We start from the raw sequence: 18,808 nt of genomic DNA, 5'->3' as shown, positions 1-18,808 counted from the left end.
ACATGACCCTACCTCCAACTTTTTACATAGGCGCAGATGCAAAAAGACAAATTAAGTCCAATTAAAGGGTGCATGAGCATCAGAGTTTTGGGAGATCTGACTTATCATTGATTACCAGAAACTTGAGGTTGGTAGATTTAATATACATTATTTAGCACATTTCCACGGGAACGCCATGGGCTGGTACCCAGAGGAGCTGTAAATTAGACATAAACAACAGCAGCTTATGGTTGTTTAGTTTGGATGAATACATAAAATTAATAGAGATCATAAAAAGAATAAATAAATAATTGCTTAATATCAGTCAGAGTGCTGCAACCTTGTCACTCTAATGACGACTCGTCAGTTCTGGGCTCTATGTTTGTGTCTGTGACTCAGCATCCCACTTCTTTCCACTGTTCCTCTTCCTGTTCCGCTCCGCCATCACTACAGCTGCCACGACCGTCACCATGACAGTCACTGTGATCACAAGCACCGTGACTGTTTCCGCCAAGCAGAGCTGGCTGTCAACCCACGACAGCGATGACCCGGCCAGCTGCGGCGGGTCCCGACAGGTCACGTTGCGATAGTCGTCGACGTGGAGGTGGCGGACGTAGAGGATCTTGCTGAAGACGCGGTGAAGTTCGCAGTCACAGTTCCAGGGGTTGGCTGGTGGAGCATGTGGAGAGGTAGAACTGTGACTGTGTACAGGATGCTTTGTTGGTTTCACACCCGAGAAAACTACATTTATTTTGAAAAGCTGGAGACAATTGAACAGCAAACTTTTATTTAAGCTATGAGGAAATTGTGGAATAACTATTGTTAGCTAAAACAACATTATATGCTGTTCCTTTATGTTACAGTTTTAGATTAGCACTAAGCGTTGAAACAGCTCAAGACTTTCTTCAGCGAGAGCATAGTTGATTTTTGGAAACCTGACAGCGTGATGTGTGTGGCCGTTGTATGAAGGCTGAGGAATGTCTTGAACTTGAGATGATGCAGGTTGTTTCCCTCCAGAGCGAGGATAGCAAGGCTGTAGAGAGGCGCTAGAGCCTCGCCGTCTATCCAGGAGATGTTGTTGTTACTCAAGTTTAGCACCTGCCCAGATGGACAGAACATCAGAGGGATGGAGGGACAGAAGCACTGTAAATATACGTATAGCTGTCTTTCCGTCACATACCTCTAAGCCAGGCAACAGATCCAGACTCCCCTGCTGCACCACAGACAGTCTGTTGTTGTGTAGGTAAAGCTGTCTGAGCCGAGAGAGGCCTCTGAATACGCCAGAGCCAACCCACAAGAGCTGGTTCCAGCTGAGGTCCAGCTTCTCTATGCTGTCCAGATGCTCCAGACTGGGAAGAAGACAGAGGAAGGAGAAACGGAAATGTAATCACTAGAACTATTACTACTAATACTGCTGCTATTACTACTACTACTACTACTACTACTACTGCTACTACTGCTGCTACTATTGCTACTACTACTGCTGCTACTGCTATTACTACTACTACTACTGCTACTACTACTGCTATTACTACTACTACTACTGTTATTACTACTGCTATTACTACTACTACTACTGCTACTACTGCTGCTACTGCTTCTGCTACTGCTGCTGCTGGCGCCCAGAGCGGTCGCCTTGGCGTCTCGCTGCGTTCTTGTTTGTCTATTTTTGTTTGTTAATTGTGTGTCTGCCTGCTCTTACACCCGTGAAGAGCTATTAAACATCAGGACTCTCACCCCCACGGACTTACTTCCAGACCTGGTTCACTTTTTGGTCCAAAAGGTGAGACGGCGGAGGAGAGGAAGACGGGCCGGTGCCCTGGCGAGATTACGCAGGAGAGGCTCGCGCACGGCGCTGCCTGGGATATTTCTGTCCAACGCCAACTCACTTTGTAACAAAATGGACGATCTGAAGTTGCTGATGCGGATTAAAGATTTCTCCACCTCGTGTGTTCTCTGCTTCACTGAAACCTGGTTCAGGAAAGAGACACCGGACAGCGCGCTCCTCCTCGAGGGATTCCAGCTGTTCCGTGCCGACCGCGACCTGGCGCTCTCTGGGGAGAGAGCAGGCGGTGGAGTCTGCTTCTACATCAACAGCGACTGGTGCACTGATGTGACTGTGATCTCCCAGCACTGTTCTCCTGCTGTGGAATACCTCTTCATCAACTGCAGACCCTTCTATTCTCCGCGTGAGTTCGCTTCATTCATTCTGGCCACTGTTTACATCTCGCCAGACGCGGACGCGCGCGAGGCTCAGCGCACGCTCGCGGACTGTATTCAACAAGTGGAGCGGACCCATCCCGACGCTCTGGTTATCGTGCTTGGTGACTTTAATCAGAGCAACCTGAGATACGAGCTCCCCAGGTACAAACAGTTTATCAAATGCCCCACCAGAGCAGAGAACACGCTGGATCACTGCTACACCACAGTGAAGGACGCGTATCGGGCCGTCCCCCGTGCTGCGCTAGGACTGTCTGATCACGTGATGGTCCACCTGATCCCCACATACAGACAGAAACTGAAACTAACAAAGCCAGCCGTGAGCACCACGAAGAGATGGACCAGTGAGGCTGTGGAGGAGCTGCGCACGTGCTTGGACACAACTGACTGGGACATGTTTAAAGGGGCCACACATGATCTGGATGAGTACACGGACACTGTGACCTCATATATCCACTTTTGTGAGGAGTGCATTCTACCAATGCGCACTAGGGTGAGTTATTCCAATGACAAGCCCTGGTTCACACCGAGACTCAGACAGATCAGGAAAGAAAAGGAAGCAGCGCTGAAAAGTGGAGACAGAGACTGCTACAGAGAGGCCAAATACCGGTTTAGCAAGGAACTGAGGAGAGCTAAATCTGTGTATTCGGAGAAACTTCAGCAGCAGTTTACTGCTAACGACTCTGCTTCTGTGTGGAGAGGCCTGAGGCAGATCACCGACTACAGGCCTCAGGCTTCAAAGGGTCAGGACGACAAAGCCCTTTGTCAGAGTCTGTCCCTCCACTATGCCCGCTTTGATACCTCGTCAGCCATGCCCAACACCTCCCCTCCCCCCAGTGCCACTGCCCCCATGGACCTCACTCCATCAAAGGCAGTCCCCTCCCCCCCCCCCCCCCCCCCTCCACTCACCATCAGTGAACAGGATGTCGCAGGCAGTTCGCCAGGTTGAACCCGCGCAAGGCCCCTGGCCCGGACGGCGTGTCTCCTTCCACCCTGAGGCACCGCGCAGAGGAGCTGACTCCTGTCTTTACAGACATCTTCAACTCCTCCCTGGAGTCGTGCCAGGTGCCAGCCTGCCTCAAAACTTCAATCATCGTCCCTGTCCCCAAGAAGCCTGGATCACCCCAGGGCTGTGTACTTTCCCCCCTGCTCTTCTCCCTGTACACAAACTGCTGCACCTCAAGCCACCAGTCTGTCAAACTGATCAAGTTTGCGGATGACACCACCCTCATCGGGCTCATCTCCAATGGAGACGAGACTGCCTATCACTTAAGCACCATGTACAGCAGCCAGTCGGACTCATGAACAATACACTACTTTTGCATTGACCTGCACTGTGGACTTCTAACCTTAACTTAACTGCTGCTCTTGCACATTATAGGAATACACACTACCTATTCCTTACTATTTATATATATATATATATATATATATATATATATATATATATATATATATATGTCTTATCTTATTTATCTTATTCTAGTGTTTATTGTCTTCTCTGTTGAATGTTGCAGCGTCACACCGAGACAAATTCCTAGCTTGTGTAATACTACATGAACAATGGCAATAAATAAATCTGATTCTGATTCTGTTCACAGTTAAATGTTGAATCATGAAGTTGCTGTCAAAAAGTGCCGGACAAACGTTCAGATGATGTATTTCTATCATGTGAAGAACAGATGAATAGCTCTGTCATCCAACAGACATCATATATGTTTGCCATCAAACATATCTGGAAAAACTGTTGGATTAACCCACACATAGTGATTACCTCCAGTCTAAGTAAAAAAAGAGTCTAAAACCATCACGCATTTTAAGGATAAGAAAACCTTCTCCCAGATGTAGAGATGTAGAATTAAAAGGTACAATATATTAATTGCTCAGGAATCAAGTAGTTGTCAACGATTTTGTCAACGCAATCGCAGGTCGGACCCCAGATGACTGACCTGTATCTCTTCTCACTGCTCTCCACAGCCTGCTCACATCAAAGACATAAAAAGGGAATCATGTGATAATTTAGCTGTTTCGTGTTGTTTTAAGAACTTGCAAGGAATGATAGATGGGTTTTAAGAGTCACCCACACAAAAGTACTTTTTTCAAGAGGTAAAAGTGTAATCCTAAATGAAATAATTAAATAAATTTTGGCACAACTGGCATGTATTTAGGCATCATTAAAGGCAATATTATTAAACAAGATAACAAATGTGGTTACTCTTTACATAGAGAAATGATTTAGTCTTACTCTGTGAAGGTAGGGTGAAACTTGCCCATTTATTAGAAGAAAATTTAGGGAGCCATACACACCGTCACTCAGGTAGTACATCATCAGTCTCTCAGGAACTTCTTTTTTTGGGAGAATCCAATAAATATCTTAAACATTGTTTTCCACGTATACATTCCAAGCATGTTTGGAATTTGCCACAGGTAAGTGTGTCAGGTTCCCAGTTTCTGGGAACTCTTTTGCAGGGTTTCTCCTGCGGGGGGCGTGGTGGAGCCATGCCTCAGCCGCAGGTGGTGCCGGGGACTGGTGCACCTGCAGACTATCGTAATCAAGCCACCTATTTATGGTGCGTGTTTTGTCTTTTTCGGAAAACCCCGGCTATACCCTCCTGGACTTTTGTGAGACTTTTTCCTTCGTGGATAACTTTTGAACCCGTTATCGGATTATTGTTTTGTCTTAATCCTTCATGGACTGCTTTCGGCCCCGCTCGGGATTTTTGTCGTAGGTTTACATTCCCTGTTTTGATTAAGAACCGAGTCGTGGTCTCCACGCCTCTTTTTGAGTTCTATAAACTTTAATAAAGCTTCTCGGAACGATACGCCACTGTGTCCTGCCTGCTTTCGGGTCCTGATACAACCGCTCGTAACAAAGTGCAATGAATGTAAGTTATGCACATAACTATAGGTCTTTGAGATCGAATAATGACCGTCACTATGGTCTACACCTTGAACGATGCCATCTTTCTGCCTATCCCCAAGACCTATGGCAACATAGTCATGTGCCTGGTGACAGGACTTTGCCCTCTGTGTACATAAGCACCAATGTGACCAAGCCGCCTCCTCTTGCATGGAATACCTCAGCCTGTTCAGAGCAACAAAATATGGTGATGATCATCATTTGGTCTCATAGATCCACAATTTTAACTGCTGATCTATTTCAACCTTGTTCAGACCATCAACACGGTCTGCACCTTAGATGAGTCACACCATCAGTGTCGCAAGGGACAAAGGGCCTACTATCTTAAACACCGCCGGCCACAGAGAGTACTCCTGAGCTCATGGGGGCTTGTGGTGCTACAGTGACCCTGTAGGATTGTGCAGACATGCATGATGTAGCCCAAAAGGAAGTTGCACAGAAACCTCTCAATGCAGCCCATGAGGTAACACTACTGATGGAGTGTGTTGCCATATCATCTGGAATTTGGAGACTAAAGCCAGCATAGGCCTGAGAAATGGTGTCAACTACCCAGTGTGCCAGACATTGCTTAGACACAGGATCATCGTGCCTGCTAACCCATAGTCGTCCGAACCTGCTGGGTATTTAACACCTTGAACAGCAGAACCTTCAAAAACATATTTATCCACCCTAAGTCCAAGATTGGAAGCAGACTGTCACCTTTATTTGGGATGAGAAAATATCCAGAGTAAAACCCACTGAGCTGTTGAAGTCTAAGCGCTTGATTGGGGCTCTTTTTTAATGCGGCGGCAATAACTGTATGTTTCTGAACAGTGGGAATAGTTTTGTGACTGATAAAGGCTTTAATGCAAGCCAATTCAACAAGACCAACTTAAACTGCACAAATATACTGTATTCTAATGCAAAGAAAAAAGAAGACTTGTATAGTCAATTATAATGATGTGCAGCGTGTTTAGGTTGGCTCAAAGGCCAACTAAAAACATACCTCCCTCTTTTCTCATATCCTCCATGATGACCCTTTTAGCAATGACGTTGGCTGCAAGTGTGAAGGTTGTTTCCGCATAGTACCGACCTGGTTCTGCAATAATCTGCACTCCACTTTCAAATGGGAAATATTCATCAAGTGCTCCATTGATGACTTCTGAAAACTAGAAAGGTAAAACACCAAATATTTCAGGTATTTCATCAGATGTCCTGGACACGAGGACCAAGACCATGTCCAGCTACATCAACAGGATCTTTCTGTACCTCTTGAAGAGTCGCTGGAAAGTCTTTCCCTGAGAAACCTCCACCAATGTCCAACAGACTGAACTGGAAGCCCAACAGTTTCTGAAGGAAATGTCATCATCTTACAACAGCTTTCAGTGAAACTCCAATGGACTTGTTCCAATTTCATAAAGAATAACACATCTTAAAAGTGATGTTAAATAAATATAAACCAATTCAAGCAATATTTTTCCTTGAACACAATACATGGCATTAGCTTTACTCTTTAATTGTCCTCATTAGTTTTTAGAAAAACCCTTCTTGGATGAAAGGCCTTAAAAGAATTATGTTACCTTTGACTAAAGTACTGATCATTACTATATGTGCATTAAGTAATATGCAGATAAAGCTGTGTGGGTTAAACCGTGGGTTAAACAGTTTCCTCAGATATTTGAAGTCCATCTAGATTGGGAAGAAACCTTAAACTGTCGTATTAATGGTATAGTGGTTATTTTTTGAGACCAAAATTGAGATTGATTGGCTTGTGTTGTCAATAAGGAATGTATGATGTACGGTGACTTGCAAATCTGTTTCCATAAAATTAATAAATTCCTAATCTTAATGTTTGTATTTCAAGTCCATGAATAAGCATTAAAATGTGAATAAAGAGAAGTAAACAGGAGAGAAGAGGATTGCTTATATGTGAGTCTGAATCTATAAAAGTCTATACAGTGAGTCCAAATTCTTATGAATACAACTCTAATTTGTACAGCTACGAAGTCTTCACTATGAACGAGAATTCATATCTGTTTATCTGTGTGTGTGTGTGTGTTACACCCACTTACACCCATCTTGATTATATTATAATCATAAGTTGTGTTGTTAAGTGGGCTTTTTGATAAATTAATAAAAATATGATATATGTTTTGAAATGAACTAATGCTTCCTGGAGTCCAGATTACTTTACACTTATTTTTTTTACAAAGAGAGTCAGTAAATGTAGGGGATAGGACAGTGTCCCTAAAAGCCTAACATTAGGTTAATGAGGCCCTTACAGTGACACAAATGACATGTCAATTTCAGACCAAGCCTGTCGAGAGACAGACAAAAACATACCGACCCATGTCGATGTCAAGGGTCACAAATAAAGGCAGTTTGAACCTTTGACCCTTTTACATAACATAGTCTGTGCAGTTAGCCTGACTTTCTGGAAATATTACTTTATAGTAAAAGTTTACTGTACATGCAGTGGAATGGTGAATACATTTCACAAGAACTAGCAAAAGACAAATGCTTCATGTTAAAGGTGAAACAAGTTTAATGTAACTGTCCACAGTTTAATGTTTAATCATGAAGTTGCAGTCAAAAAGTGCTGGACAAACATTCAGATGATGTATTTCTATCATGAGAAGAACAGATGAATAGATCAGTGAGCCAATAGACATCTTATATTCCTTGTGGACAATAGGAGCCACTACAACCCATTTTTGCCTCAACAAAATACCACTACTTTAAAAAATAGGGTCAAAACATATCATCTCAGACAAAACTGCTTCTCATAGCAGGATCCACCGAGCCTTCTCCTGAACTCACTAGCAGCTCAAGACTTGGGATTTGCCACAGGTTAAGTGCAATGCAGAATGTAAGATATGCACGTAACTATGGGTCTCCTATAGTAGTCCTACTTTGACCTAGTTTAGTTTTAAGGTTTAATTCGTTTCGACTATGTCCTCTTACATAGATTAACATTAAATTCAAATATACCTTATACTACCTCCAGACCAAATTACCCACTTTCACTTGTATTTCATACATAATGGAACTCATGTGATAAATTATGACTTAAAACTTGACATCACTTACCGCTGTGTCAAAAACGCTTCGGGCATCAGCAATGGCTTGTCTGAAAGCCAAACTTTGACTGCATTTAGAGCCAATATGAAAACTCACGCCAACAACTTCTAGGCCCAGCTCTGCAGCACATTCCAGCAGCCTACCAGTTGTGCTGAGTCCTGCTCCAAACTTTGAGCTAAGTCTGTAGAAGGATGACGAGTCATCCACTGCAATTCGGAGTACTAGTCTGGAATGATATATTCAAAACTCCATTTCCTGTGTGTATTCAATTTATCAATTGTGACATATTAAACCTTTTGCTTAGACTTGGCCATAAAAAAACATGTAGCTTAGTATCATGAAAGAATAACCATTCTTGCAGTAAATAAAGGTGAATAGATCATCTGAATACATGTAAATAAAAAGGGTTGTCATACAATGTTTTTGGACAATTTATTTCACTTACTTGGCCTTGGGGTGACAACGGGAAACTTTTCGTAATTCCTCTTCATCGTCAAAAGTCATTAAATTAACTCCCTGAGCGCAGGCATATTTAATGTGTGACTGCGGTTTTGTTGTATGTGCATAGATGATGTTTTCAGGTTTTACTCCAAGGGACAGAACCTGACTGATCTCACCCTGTTAAGAAAACATATTTCAGGTCAGCAAACTGAAAAGAAACATTGACAAATGGAGAGAGCATTTAATTGTGGAAAATATTTTCGGGAACCTTGCTTGCACAGTCAAAGCCAGTTCCCAGAGCGTTCAGCGTCCTCAGGACTGTTTCTGTGCTGTTGCACTTGACAGCATAGAAAGGCTTGACTCGAGGCAAGTAGGAGAGCCACTTCAGGTGCATCTGGATCAGAGTGTCTAAATTCAGCACCTGGAAAGGTTCTTCACTGTCCTAAATTGGTAAAGCAAAGCCTACATTTGAAAACTGCATTTTAATATTAAACTTCAATCTAGAGATTCACTCACCATTGAGTCAAGCTCTTTAATTTTCTTGTCTATGAATCGTGTGGCAGTACTTTCATTGTCTAAAATGTAAACACCACACTTATCAGGCCAAACGTCATTCATGGTTGGTCTCTTTGACATTAATTGTGCTGCAAAAGAAGAAAAACAAAACACACATAAGTAGATTAAGTCACAGTTTACATTAAAAAAAAATTGTGTTCACAGCTGTGCTCTAAGATAGAAAAAGGAAGGTATTCCATTCTTTTTACATCTTGAAAAACTTAATCAAGGGGCAGCTGTTGATTAACTGGTAATTCAGAATTCAAAAATGTGCCCAGTACATTCAAATTTCCTTCATTCATTGTTGTGAAAATGGAACAAACGGGAGAGATTAACATTTATTCAGGCATTGCACCTGCAGGGGGTACTGGCCTCTGTTCCATACTCACCCAACTGATGCTGCATTTTATAATTAGAATTAGAATTAGAATCAGGTTTATTGCCATTGTTCATGTAATACACAGTATTACACAAGCTAGGAATTTGTCCTGGTGTGACGCTGCGACATTCAAAATAAAAAAGACAACATTAGAATAAGATAAATAAAATAAGACATATGTACAGTATATATATAAATAGTAAGAAATAGTGCAGGTCAATGCAGGAGAAATGTGATGTTCGTGAGTCCGACTGGCTGCTGTACATGGTGCTTAAGTGATAAGTCACTTGGTGTTCAGTAGCCTGATGGCAGAGGGGAAGAAGCTGTCCATGTAGCGGGAGGTTTTGGTCCGAATGGACCGTAGTCTCCTGCCTGAGGGGAGGGGGGAAAACAGTCCGTGACCAGGGTGGGAAGGGTCGGCCGTGATCCGACCTGCACGCCTCCGGGTCCTGGAGATATACAGGTCCCGGATGGATGGAAGCCTGCAGCCGATCACTTTCTCGGCAGCGCGCACGACGCACTGCAGCCTCAGTCTGTCCCTGGCGGTGGCGCCAGCGTACCACACGGTGATGGAGGAGGTGAGGATGGACTCCATGATGGCCGTATAAAACTGCGCCAACATCCTGGGAGGCAGTTTGAGCTTCCTCAGCTGCCGTAGGAAGAACATCCTTTGCTGGGCCTTCTTGATGAGGGAGCTGATGGTTGGCTCCCACTTAAGGTCCCGGGTGATGGTGGTGCCCAGGAAGCGGAACGAGTCCACGATGGTGATGGGGGAGTCCATGAGGGCAAGGGGGGGCAAAGGGGCTGTGACTTTCCTGAAGTCCACAATCATCTCCACTGTCTTCTGAGCGTTCAGCTGCAGGTTGTTGTGTCCGCACCAGGACACCAGTCGAGCCACCTCCCTCCTGTAGGCAGTCTCGTCGCCATTGGAGATGAGCCCGATGAGGGTGGTGTCATCCGCAAACTTGATCAGCTTGGCAGACTGGTGGCTTGAGGTGCAGCAGTTTGTGTACAGGGAGAAGAGCAGGGGGGAAAGTACACAGCCCTGGGGTGATCCAGGGCTGATGGTGACAGAGTCCGAGACAGTCTTCCCCAGCCGCACATACTGCCTCCGATCCGTCAGGAAGTGAGTGATCCACCTGCAGAGGGAGGCAGGCACACTAAGCTGGGACAGCTTGTCCTGTAGCAGAGCGGGGCGGATGGTGTTGAACGCAGAGCTGAAGTCCACGAACAGGATCCTCGCGTAGGTTCCCGGGGAGTCCAGGTGCTGCAAGATGGAGTGAAGGGCCAGGTTGACCGCGTCGTCCACAGATCTGTTAGCTCTGTAGGCGAACTGCAGTGGATCCAGGAGGGGGGTGGTGATGGACTTGAGGTGTGGCAGGATCAGGCGCTCTAAGGACTTCATGACTACAGAGGTGAGCGCCACAGGTCTGTAGTCGTTAAGCCCAGTGATCCGTGGCTTCTTGGGGACAGGGACTGCATTTCTGCAATGGGACAGTTTTCCTCCTGCAACACCAAGAGTTAATGACTCTTGAAGAAGAAAGAAAGAAAGAAAGAAAGAAAGAAAGAAAGAAAGAAAGAAAGAAACTTAAATCTATTATATTTATATTTATATTATATTTGGACCAAAATGCTCACTCAACTGTTTATATTTTTACAAACTAAGTGGAAGTTTGTATCCATAAAAATTGTATCTATATATAGGACTGTTAAAAGCAACAATGGATTACCAGGCAAGCACAACCTGATGGAGTTGACTTTGTCATTTTAAGCCTACCGTATTTTCACGACCATAAGGCGCACTGTATCAAAAGGCGCAGTCTCAGTTATGGGTGCTATTGCTGTATTTAAAACATACACAAGGCGCACCGTATTATTAGGCGCATGCTGAAACATACAGTAAAAAATGACAGCGGAAGTAAAACAGTGAGTTTCGACACATTTATTGAACAAAATATTTATTCTTCCGCCACAAAACCATCAAAGTTTTCATCTTCTGTATCTGAATTAAACAGCTGCACTATTTCAATGTCCAACATCCCGAATTCCTCTTCTTAATCATCTGAATCGGACTCACCGACCGGTTCCGCTTCAGCGTTGATTTTGTGAAAGCTCTTACAATACATGAAGACGGTATCATAGCCCACGCGTCTACAATCCACTCACATATGGTGGCATAACCTGCCCGCCGCTGCCTCATAGTCTTTGTGAAGGAGTGTTCGCCTTCCGTCATCCAGCGCTCTGTCCGTTTCCGTGGCAGCCGAGAACCACGGTGAATGACACCTTCTCGTGCCCTGTTGTGCGTATCGCCACCGTGCCGGTCCCTTTTTCTCCACTTTGTGGGTCAAAGGGATGTTAAAAGTCAGAGGGATCTCATCCATGTTGGAGATGTGGCTGGGCGCGGTTATCTTGTCGCAGCAGTAGGTGCGGAAGATGGCCACCCTCTCCTGGTTAGGGTTAGGGAAGATGGCCGCCCTCTCCTGGTAATCCGCGGGCAGCCGCTGCGCAACAGTTGTCCTCGCGCGTATGGAGAGATGCCGCCTCCTCATAAAGCGAAAACACTAAGATTGCTCGATTGCCATTTTCAGCCTCAGTCATACGTGTCTCGCTTGACCGGCGCCATTTTAGGGGATCCTTACGCGTAGGTGTGCCGCTAATCAATTGGCAGAGCGTTTACCGTAGTGCACCCACCAAAGGCACACAGCAGATTTGGAACTCAGTCCACACACAAGGCGCTCCATATTATAAGGCGCACCGTCGATTTTTGACAGGAACGTGACAGGAACTTCCATATGACTGACAGGAACCAAGATTTCCCAGAAGAACAGTACTTGAACTTTCTCCACAGGAAGAAGTCATGTCATCCTAGGTCCTAGTCAATCTGACACTAAAATATTACCTGCAGTATATTGTTTCTGAGTTATTTTTGGCTGAAACTGATATGTAAACATTTCTGAATTCTGAAGTGTGTCTATAAGTTGCTAACAGAGGGAAAACAAAATATTATGGCTGTTTTGTCCATCCTGGCATTGCTATATTGCCATCATTCTAAAATTACACTCTTAAATATGAGCAAAAACAATGTTATGATTTGCCATCTCCCTTCCCCAAAAAAGCAACACTTACAGTGTAGAACATCATGGCTCCAGGAGTCTTATTTTGCCTTGTCAGGCCACGAAGACATGAAGCAGAATGAAGATGAGAGCAGGTGAGAGAGTCAAGACAGACAATCAGCAGAGTGGGTGGAGGCTGGAGGAGGGACCAGCAAAGGGAACAAAAGTGTGCAAAAGTCCACACTTAGGGTTAGGTTAATCCTAACCCTAACCCTAACCCTAACCCTAACCCTAACCCTAACCCTTAATCGGGGACAGAAGGTTGTCAGATTTACCAGGGCAGAGACGTGGTGGAAAAGTCCAAGGCAGGCAGGGTCAAAACTAATAAGTCCGATCAAACAAAGTGCTGGAGAGTCAGGCATAGAGCAATAACAATCTGGCAAGGCATGAATGTCCAGAAGTTGCTTAATTAGGCCTAAAAGGGAGAAACAGGTAAAAATGATGAAAGCTGATCAGATGGGGGTGGTGGAGGGGCGTAGCAGAGTGAGTGGAATTCTCCACCTCAGCAGAAGAGCAGGTAGTGACAGATCCATGAGACAGAGTTTTCAAGCACATCACAAACAAACTGAATTAAAATCAATAAATATATGCCAATATATACAGCTGTAAGACAGCAGGGTTCAACAGCATATGATTATTATATTACATTTAATTTTGTTGAAAGTGATTAAAGTCACTCAAGGGTGTGATAAAGCTTTACATCATGATCAAAAAGCAATAGATGCTGATATTGTTAAGAAAAAAACAGAATGCTTAGAAAGACGCCCACCATTCTAATATCCATAAAATGGAAAAAGTTGCCACTGTGCCAACTTGACATAATCGCTGCAAGGATAAGAAGAAAAGTGTGTTCTATCCAAATAAGGAACAAATGATTGGAAACATGACGGAAAACATGATTGGAAGATATCCGAAAAACATTGCCAATTCTCCATCTGATGTGTATCCAGCGACAATGTCAACTAGAAACAACACTTTAAAAAAAAGACTTCATTTTTAATTGTACCATTTCTCTGCTGTGGAGGCACCAGGCGGCAGAAACTGGCCATAGAGGACTGTAGTGCTTTCTCACCTCCAAACATTTGCTAAGCTCAGCAGTGGCCAGCCAGCAGGTCATGTCTTTTATCCACGTGATCATTTCACAAACTATAAAAACATTAAATACACATTTTTGAGAAGTGGCACTTAGTTGACACTTGACCACAATGCTCTTGCAAGAGAAGGAATGTGAGCATTCATCCATTATCTACCACTTCTTCCTAAATGTGAACATGTTGAACATTTTCACAAGTCATCTCATCCAGAAGGGGGCGCTACAGATCAGCGACAACTAGTGTTGCTGTTTGTTTTTGCCTCTGTGTGTGGAGAGGCCACTGATGATTCACTCTCTCTCTATCTGTGGAAGCTACCTGTGATCCATGTTCAGCAAACATCATTAAATCCAGGAAGTTTCTCATAGAATGTAACAAACTGGCATCATGTTCAAGGTTTTCTGCCACCATCAATGAGCTTACTATGTGTGGTGTCTTCAGTGAGATCTTGAAGCCTCTGCTGCCTTTAAGGAAGGCTGGTTGGTCCAACAAACATTCTAGAACATTCTAATTGATACTGGCTTCAAATTTATTCAAGTGTGTATGTTTTTGATGGACAATCAATGTGGAGCTGAAAGGAGAGCTGAACATTCTGCTAAAGAAATCTGCCAACCAGCAGATTATTGGAACCAGGTGACTTGCACGATTGCTCAGCATCTTAACAACAACACACCCAAGTAAAATTATACACATTCTACATGTAAATGTGAAAGTAATCTCTACAAATGCTGCTGTGAAAGTTTCCAGGTAGCAGATGGTCATTTATTGTGGTTTTGTGTATCAGTTCTCTATTTTGTAATTCTGCAAATCTACTGTGGATGTTTTGTTTGACCTTTTCATTCGATGTAAACATCACTGAAGAGGAAGAGGGAATGAATCGAGTTCCTAGAAAACAACAATTGATATAGACATAGACAGACTTTATTTGCCATTAAGATTTACATCAAAATGAAAGTACGATACAATGGCTCAGTGCACAACAGGAATAATGACAATAGTATTTACAAAAGTATGAATATACATATAACGACAATTAGGCACAGAGGTCCTAATAAGAGCAGTCCTGTGTTTAGGTGTGTGTGGTGAGGAGTGGGGGAAAGTTAGGAATGTTAGGCTGTGTTGAGGAATCTTATGGCATATGTGAACAAACCGTTTTTGAACCTGGCTGTTCTGCTCTGTAGGCTGCTTAACCTCCTCCCGGAGGCCAGCAGTGAGAACTGTCCATGGTGGAAGTGGAAGGAGTCTCTGGTGAAGTTTTTGGCCCTGTCAGACAGCCTTTTTTAGCAGTGTCCTGGATGGGAGGAAGTGAAGTCCCGATGATTTTCTCCGCTGTCCTCACCACCCTCTGCAGGGACTTCCAGTCAGAGGTGCTACAGGCCCCTCGAGCTTTTAGGCCATATTCCTTGAACTGATCAACAATTATTCATTGGTTGTCTTCTTACCAATCATGGTCTCAGGAAGTGCTGTACTTCCAGTTAAGTGTCATTTCTTTTTGTCTGTGACAATGAGGTAATGAGAGGTCCAAAGAATGAGGAAGTGAACTCAGTTCAGCAGTCTCAGAGTGCCTTGAACAAGATCAGTGTTCTTCATCTCTCAGTATTCATTCTCTGCATTTTTCTCGAGACACTTTACTGACTCTTTCTTCTGCATTATATATTGCTTTCTATGATCTAATATGTATGTTTTAACCTATATTATCACTTTCTTGTAACTGTCCCTATGACATGTGCTGCTGACCTCTTGGCCAGGTCACTCTTGTGAAAGAGATCCTGATCTCATTGGGTTTTATCTTATTGGGTATCTGTTCACTGAGTCAGTTTTACCACGTGTCTCAGGAGGGGTTATTAAAGTACTTTAAGTGGAAAAAACTAGTGCTCCCCTTATCATGGCGGTGATATATAAAGAAAACTTTATTACTTTATTGAACTTTCTAGACAAATAATGTCTGTTCACTTGAATATTGGCCCAAAGGAGATCTTCAGGGGTTCTTCAGACATACGGACTGACGTACAGGGGAGCTAACTTACACCTACCATAAATATGGAGATGAGACATGGCTAAAATTGGAGAAGTAAGCTATGTAGTGACAAGTCAATTATTCAGATGACATAATGCTGTGTTTCTTTCTATCATCAAAGTAACTCATGTCCCTGCTCACCAATTCTGTGCGCTGCACAACACTGTAAATCGCTAACTATCGCGACTGCCTTTATGTGTGACTTAAAATCTCTGTGTTCCCTAAGACAGAAGTTGTTTTGCATTTCAGCACCAGATTAAACCAGCCAAAAGTAGAGGACAAGGAAGAAACTAACTTACACTGTCGTCTCCTAGTAACCGATTTACAGAAGTTGAGTAGCAGGTTTGGTGGCTGCATGTGGACATGAGTTGGTTGCTCTTACTCTGAAAACAGTTGGTACCTCACATTTGGAGCGATTCTCATTCGCTGGCTTGTAGAAGTAATTTACAAATGTAGAAGTCATTTAGTGTCGAAATTCAGTGGAAACTTTCTGAGAGCCTACCAGGTTAAAAAGAAACAAACCTGCTTGTCACAGCTCCCTCCACCCGTTTCCCTCCTGCCCTCAGTAGTTTTCCACTTTACCTGCCACTCACACTCCTTGCCAGATTGTTCTTCAGCTACAATGCAATACTTTCCAGCATTATTTTCCTGCCTGATTTCCTGTTTCCGACCCTGCCTTTGTTCTGCCCTCACCTGTTCCCCGGAAAACCTACCTGCTTCTTGTCTCTGACCACGCCTGCCGCTTGCCCCTCATCGGTTCCTCTGCCTTGCCGTCCGGTTCTGGACCCCTCCCCTCGACCGTTCCACCAAGAGTAAGCCCATTCCCTTCCCCAAATCCTAAACCCAGAGACTCCTTTTGGGCCACTGGTCTGAAGAAAGGGCTGTTTCCTGAAGTCGTCGATCAAATCCGAGTTTGCTACTGTGTTTGCTGTATTCTAATAAAGACTTTACCAATTGATCCTGAGCTCAAGTGTACTGCTATTGGGTCCATATCCAACACGTCACACTGCTGAGACAATTCAAGCCTTTGAGGTCATGCTAAGTTAAGAACACAATTGCACAATTTATTTATCACCATGGAGAATTTCTGAGAATTTTGAAAGTGACTCCTGTTTCAATTAAAGTTATGGCGGAGGTGAGATTGATGATTTTGGTTCCCATTAGATGGACTAAAACTTCCTAAAATCTGACCGCAAACGCATCCTCTATTGCAACAAGTAAGTCGCCCTACTTGACACCATTCTCACTTCTCAGGTTGATGTTTGTAAGTGTCCAGTTCCCGCTTCCTCTTGTGCGTCTGTTTCTCAGGGCAACACAAAGCTGAATGTTGCGGATAAAGCAGCTGCTTGCCCTCCTTCCCCCTCTCTTAGCTCTCCCTAAACATACCATTCCTAACCCTTCCATTCCTCTTTCCCCTCCTGCCCCTCTTTTTAATCTCTCCTCTGTCTTCTCCCTCTGATGGAAAACTTTGGGTTGTTCTCATAATGTCTGGTATGACCCTCATACCAATCCTTGTCTGCCATGTGCATTTTCCCTTATTTTGCTAAGATGACCCATGGGTTGAACCATCCGCCAAAAGAAGGATTGTGTTTAGTTCTACAAAATTGGTTCACAAAACCATTTTCAGTATTTACCTAAACAAATGTGAACCTTCTGCAAATACACCTCCACACAGACCTTTTCAACATGTCATGATGAATTTCATTTAGCTAACTCCCAGTGAAGGGAAGAGGTCCTGCCTGGCAATTGTTGACATGTTATATAATTGTTTTGGAGCTTTTCCCTACCAACCATGCCTCCTCATCTTTTTAACTGCTTGATCTTCTTTCGGAGTCATGGGGAGAATACATGATGGGCGAAGGTAGGAGTCTATGTGAGAATTTGTGGGTTCGGTACCTTGCTCAAGAGTACCTTGGCAGTGCTCTGAAAGTGTTCTGGCATGTTCCCCTACTAGCAGAACACTGTCCATGTTTTGTCTGCACTGGGGCTTGAACTGGGACCCCTCTACTTCTCAGCACAGCTGCCAACAGACTGAGCTACCACCGCCATCACAAAATACGCCACCTCTTCAAAAGGGGCAAATGATTTTCCAACAGAACTCATTCCCAGATGGAGAATTCCATAAAAGCAATATCTTTGGATATTGGCAGGCACTTTGGAAATGAGACAGCTGTGAGAAAGAGTATCAGTTACAGTCAGGAGGGGGAGTTGAGAAAATGCAAAACTTAAATCAAAACTACTCAAATGTTGTAACATCCCTAGTCTCACCTGGACCACAGCCACTGTAAGCAGGTCTCACACACACACACACACACACACACACATTAAGCAGAAGACAACGATATCGAATGGAGGACACCGCAGGTACCTCCTATCAGCCTTCGGTAGACACAGACTATATGGTTTTTCATTACTAATGCTGTTTTAAATCAATAAAATGTGATGCACCTGTTGTGTCAGTCCGTTGCTGAAACATTGTGTGTCCTCCATGATAACTGCACACTGAATTATCAGTTTATTTATCTCACTCTTCCACAATGACCTCATAAATTCCCTTTTACTGAGGACTCTGACACCGGTGATGAATGCTGTTGTCATGTCAGGATTTTATCTTTTCTTACACAATTATTGTAAGCAGAAAACCTGACATGCACAATTTGATTTCATGATGTGTTCCAAGTACTTCATCATCATTTAGTGTAGCAGTTTAGCATAATAATAATAATAATAATAATAATAGATTTTATTTCAAAGCGCCTTTCAAGACACCCAAGGACACTTTACAGTACATCTATGCAACAGTTAAACACTATTTACAATTTAAAATCAAAGGTCAGCTTCACAGTTAAGATTTCAATAATAGTTGCAATAGCACCAATTACAACAAAAAAAAAAAACGAAGAAGATACTGAGGCCCAAGACCCTTGATGGCTTGAACTTTCCCAGCAGGTTTTTTACTATAAAGCTCTGGTATGCTGCAGATTTCAGTAAAGATATTTCCTGCTTTACTGTGCTGTTTTATACGTTGTGAGG

At 43.5% G+C, this 18,808-nt stretch overlaps 1 protein-coding gene across 1 annotated transcript; it reads right to left on the bottom strand.

The window, feature by feature from the left end:
- Positions 1–123: 123 nt before the first annotated feature.
- LOC115249803 (ornithine decarboxylase-like) lies at positions 124–11,084 on the bottom strand. The gene is made up of 11 exons (XM_029835971.1): positions 11,037–11,084; positions 9,565–9,580; positions 9,137–9,264; positions 8,889–9,062; positions 8,625–8,797; positions 8,189–8,405; positions 6,368–6,448; positions 6,105–6,267; positions 1,160–1,328; positions 915–1,077; positions 124–648 (listed from the first exon to the last, which is right to left on the bottom strand). Exons 2-9 carry the CDS (start codon positions 9,578–9,580, stop codon positions 1,306–1,308), a joined length of 975 nt encoding a protein of 324 aa, XP_029691831.1. The 5' UTR covers positions 11,037–11,084; the 3' UTR covers positions 124–648; positions 915–1,077; positions 1,160–1,305.
- Positions 11,085–18,808: the final 7,724 nt, after the last annotated feature.

Source organism: Takifugu rubripes, chromosome 5 (assembly GCF_901000725.2).
Source record: "Takifugu rubripes chromosome 5, fTakRub1.2, whole genome shotgun sequence".
Taxonomy (NCBI): domain Eukaryota; kingdom Metazoa; phylum Chordata; class Actinopteri; order Tetraodontiformes; family Tetraodontidae; genus Takifugu; species Takifugu rubripes.
This window is presented reverse-complemented; position numbering and strand designations above follow the sequence as displayed.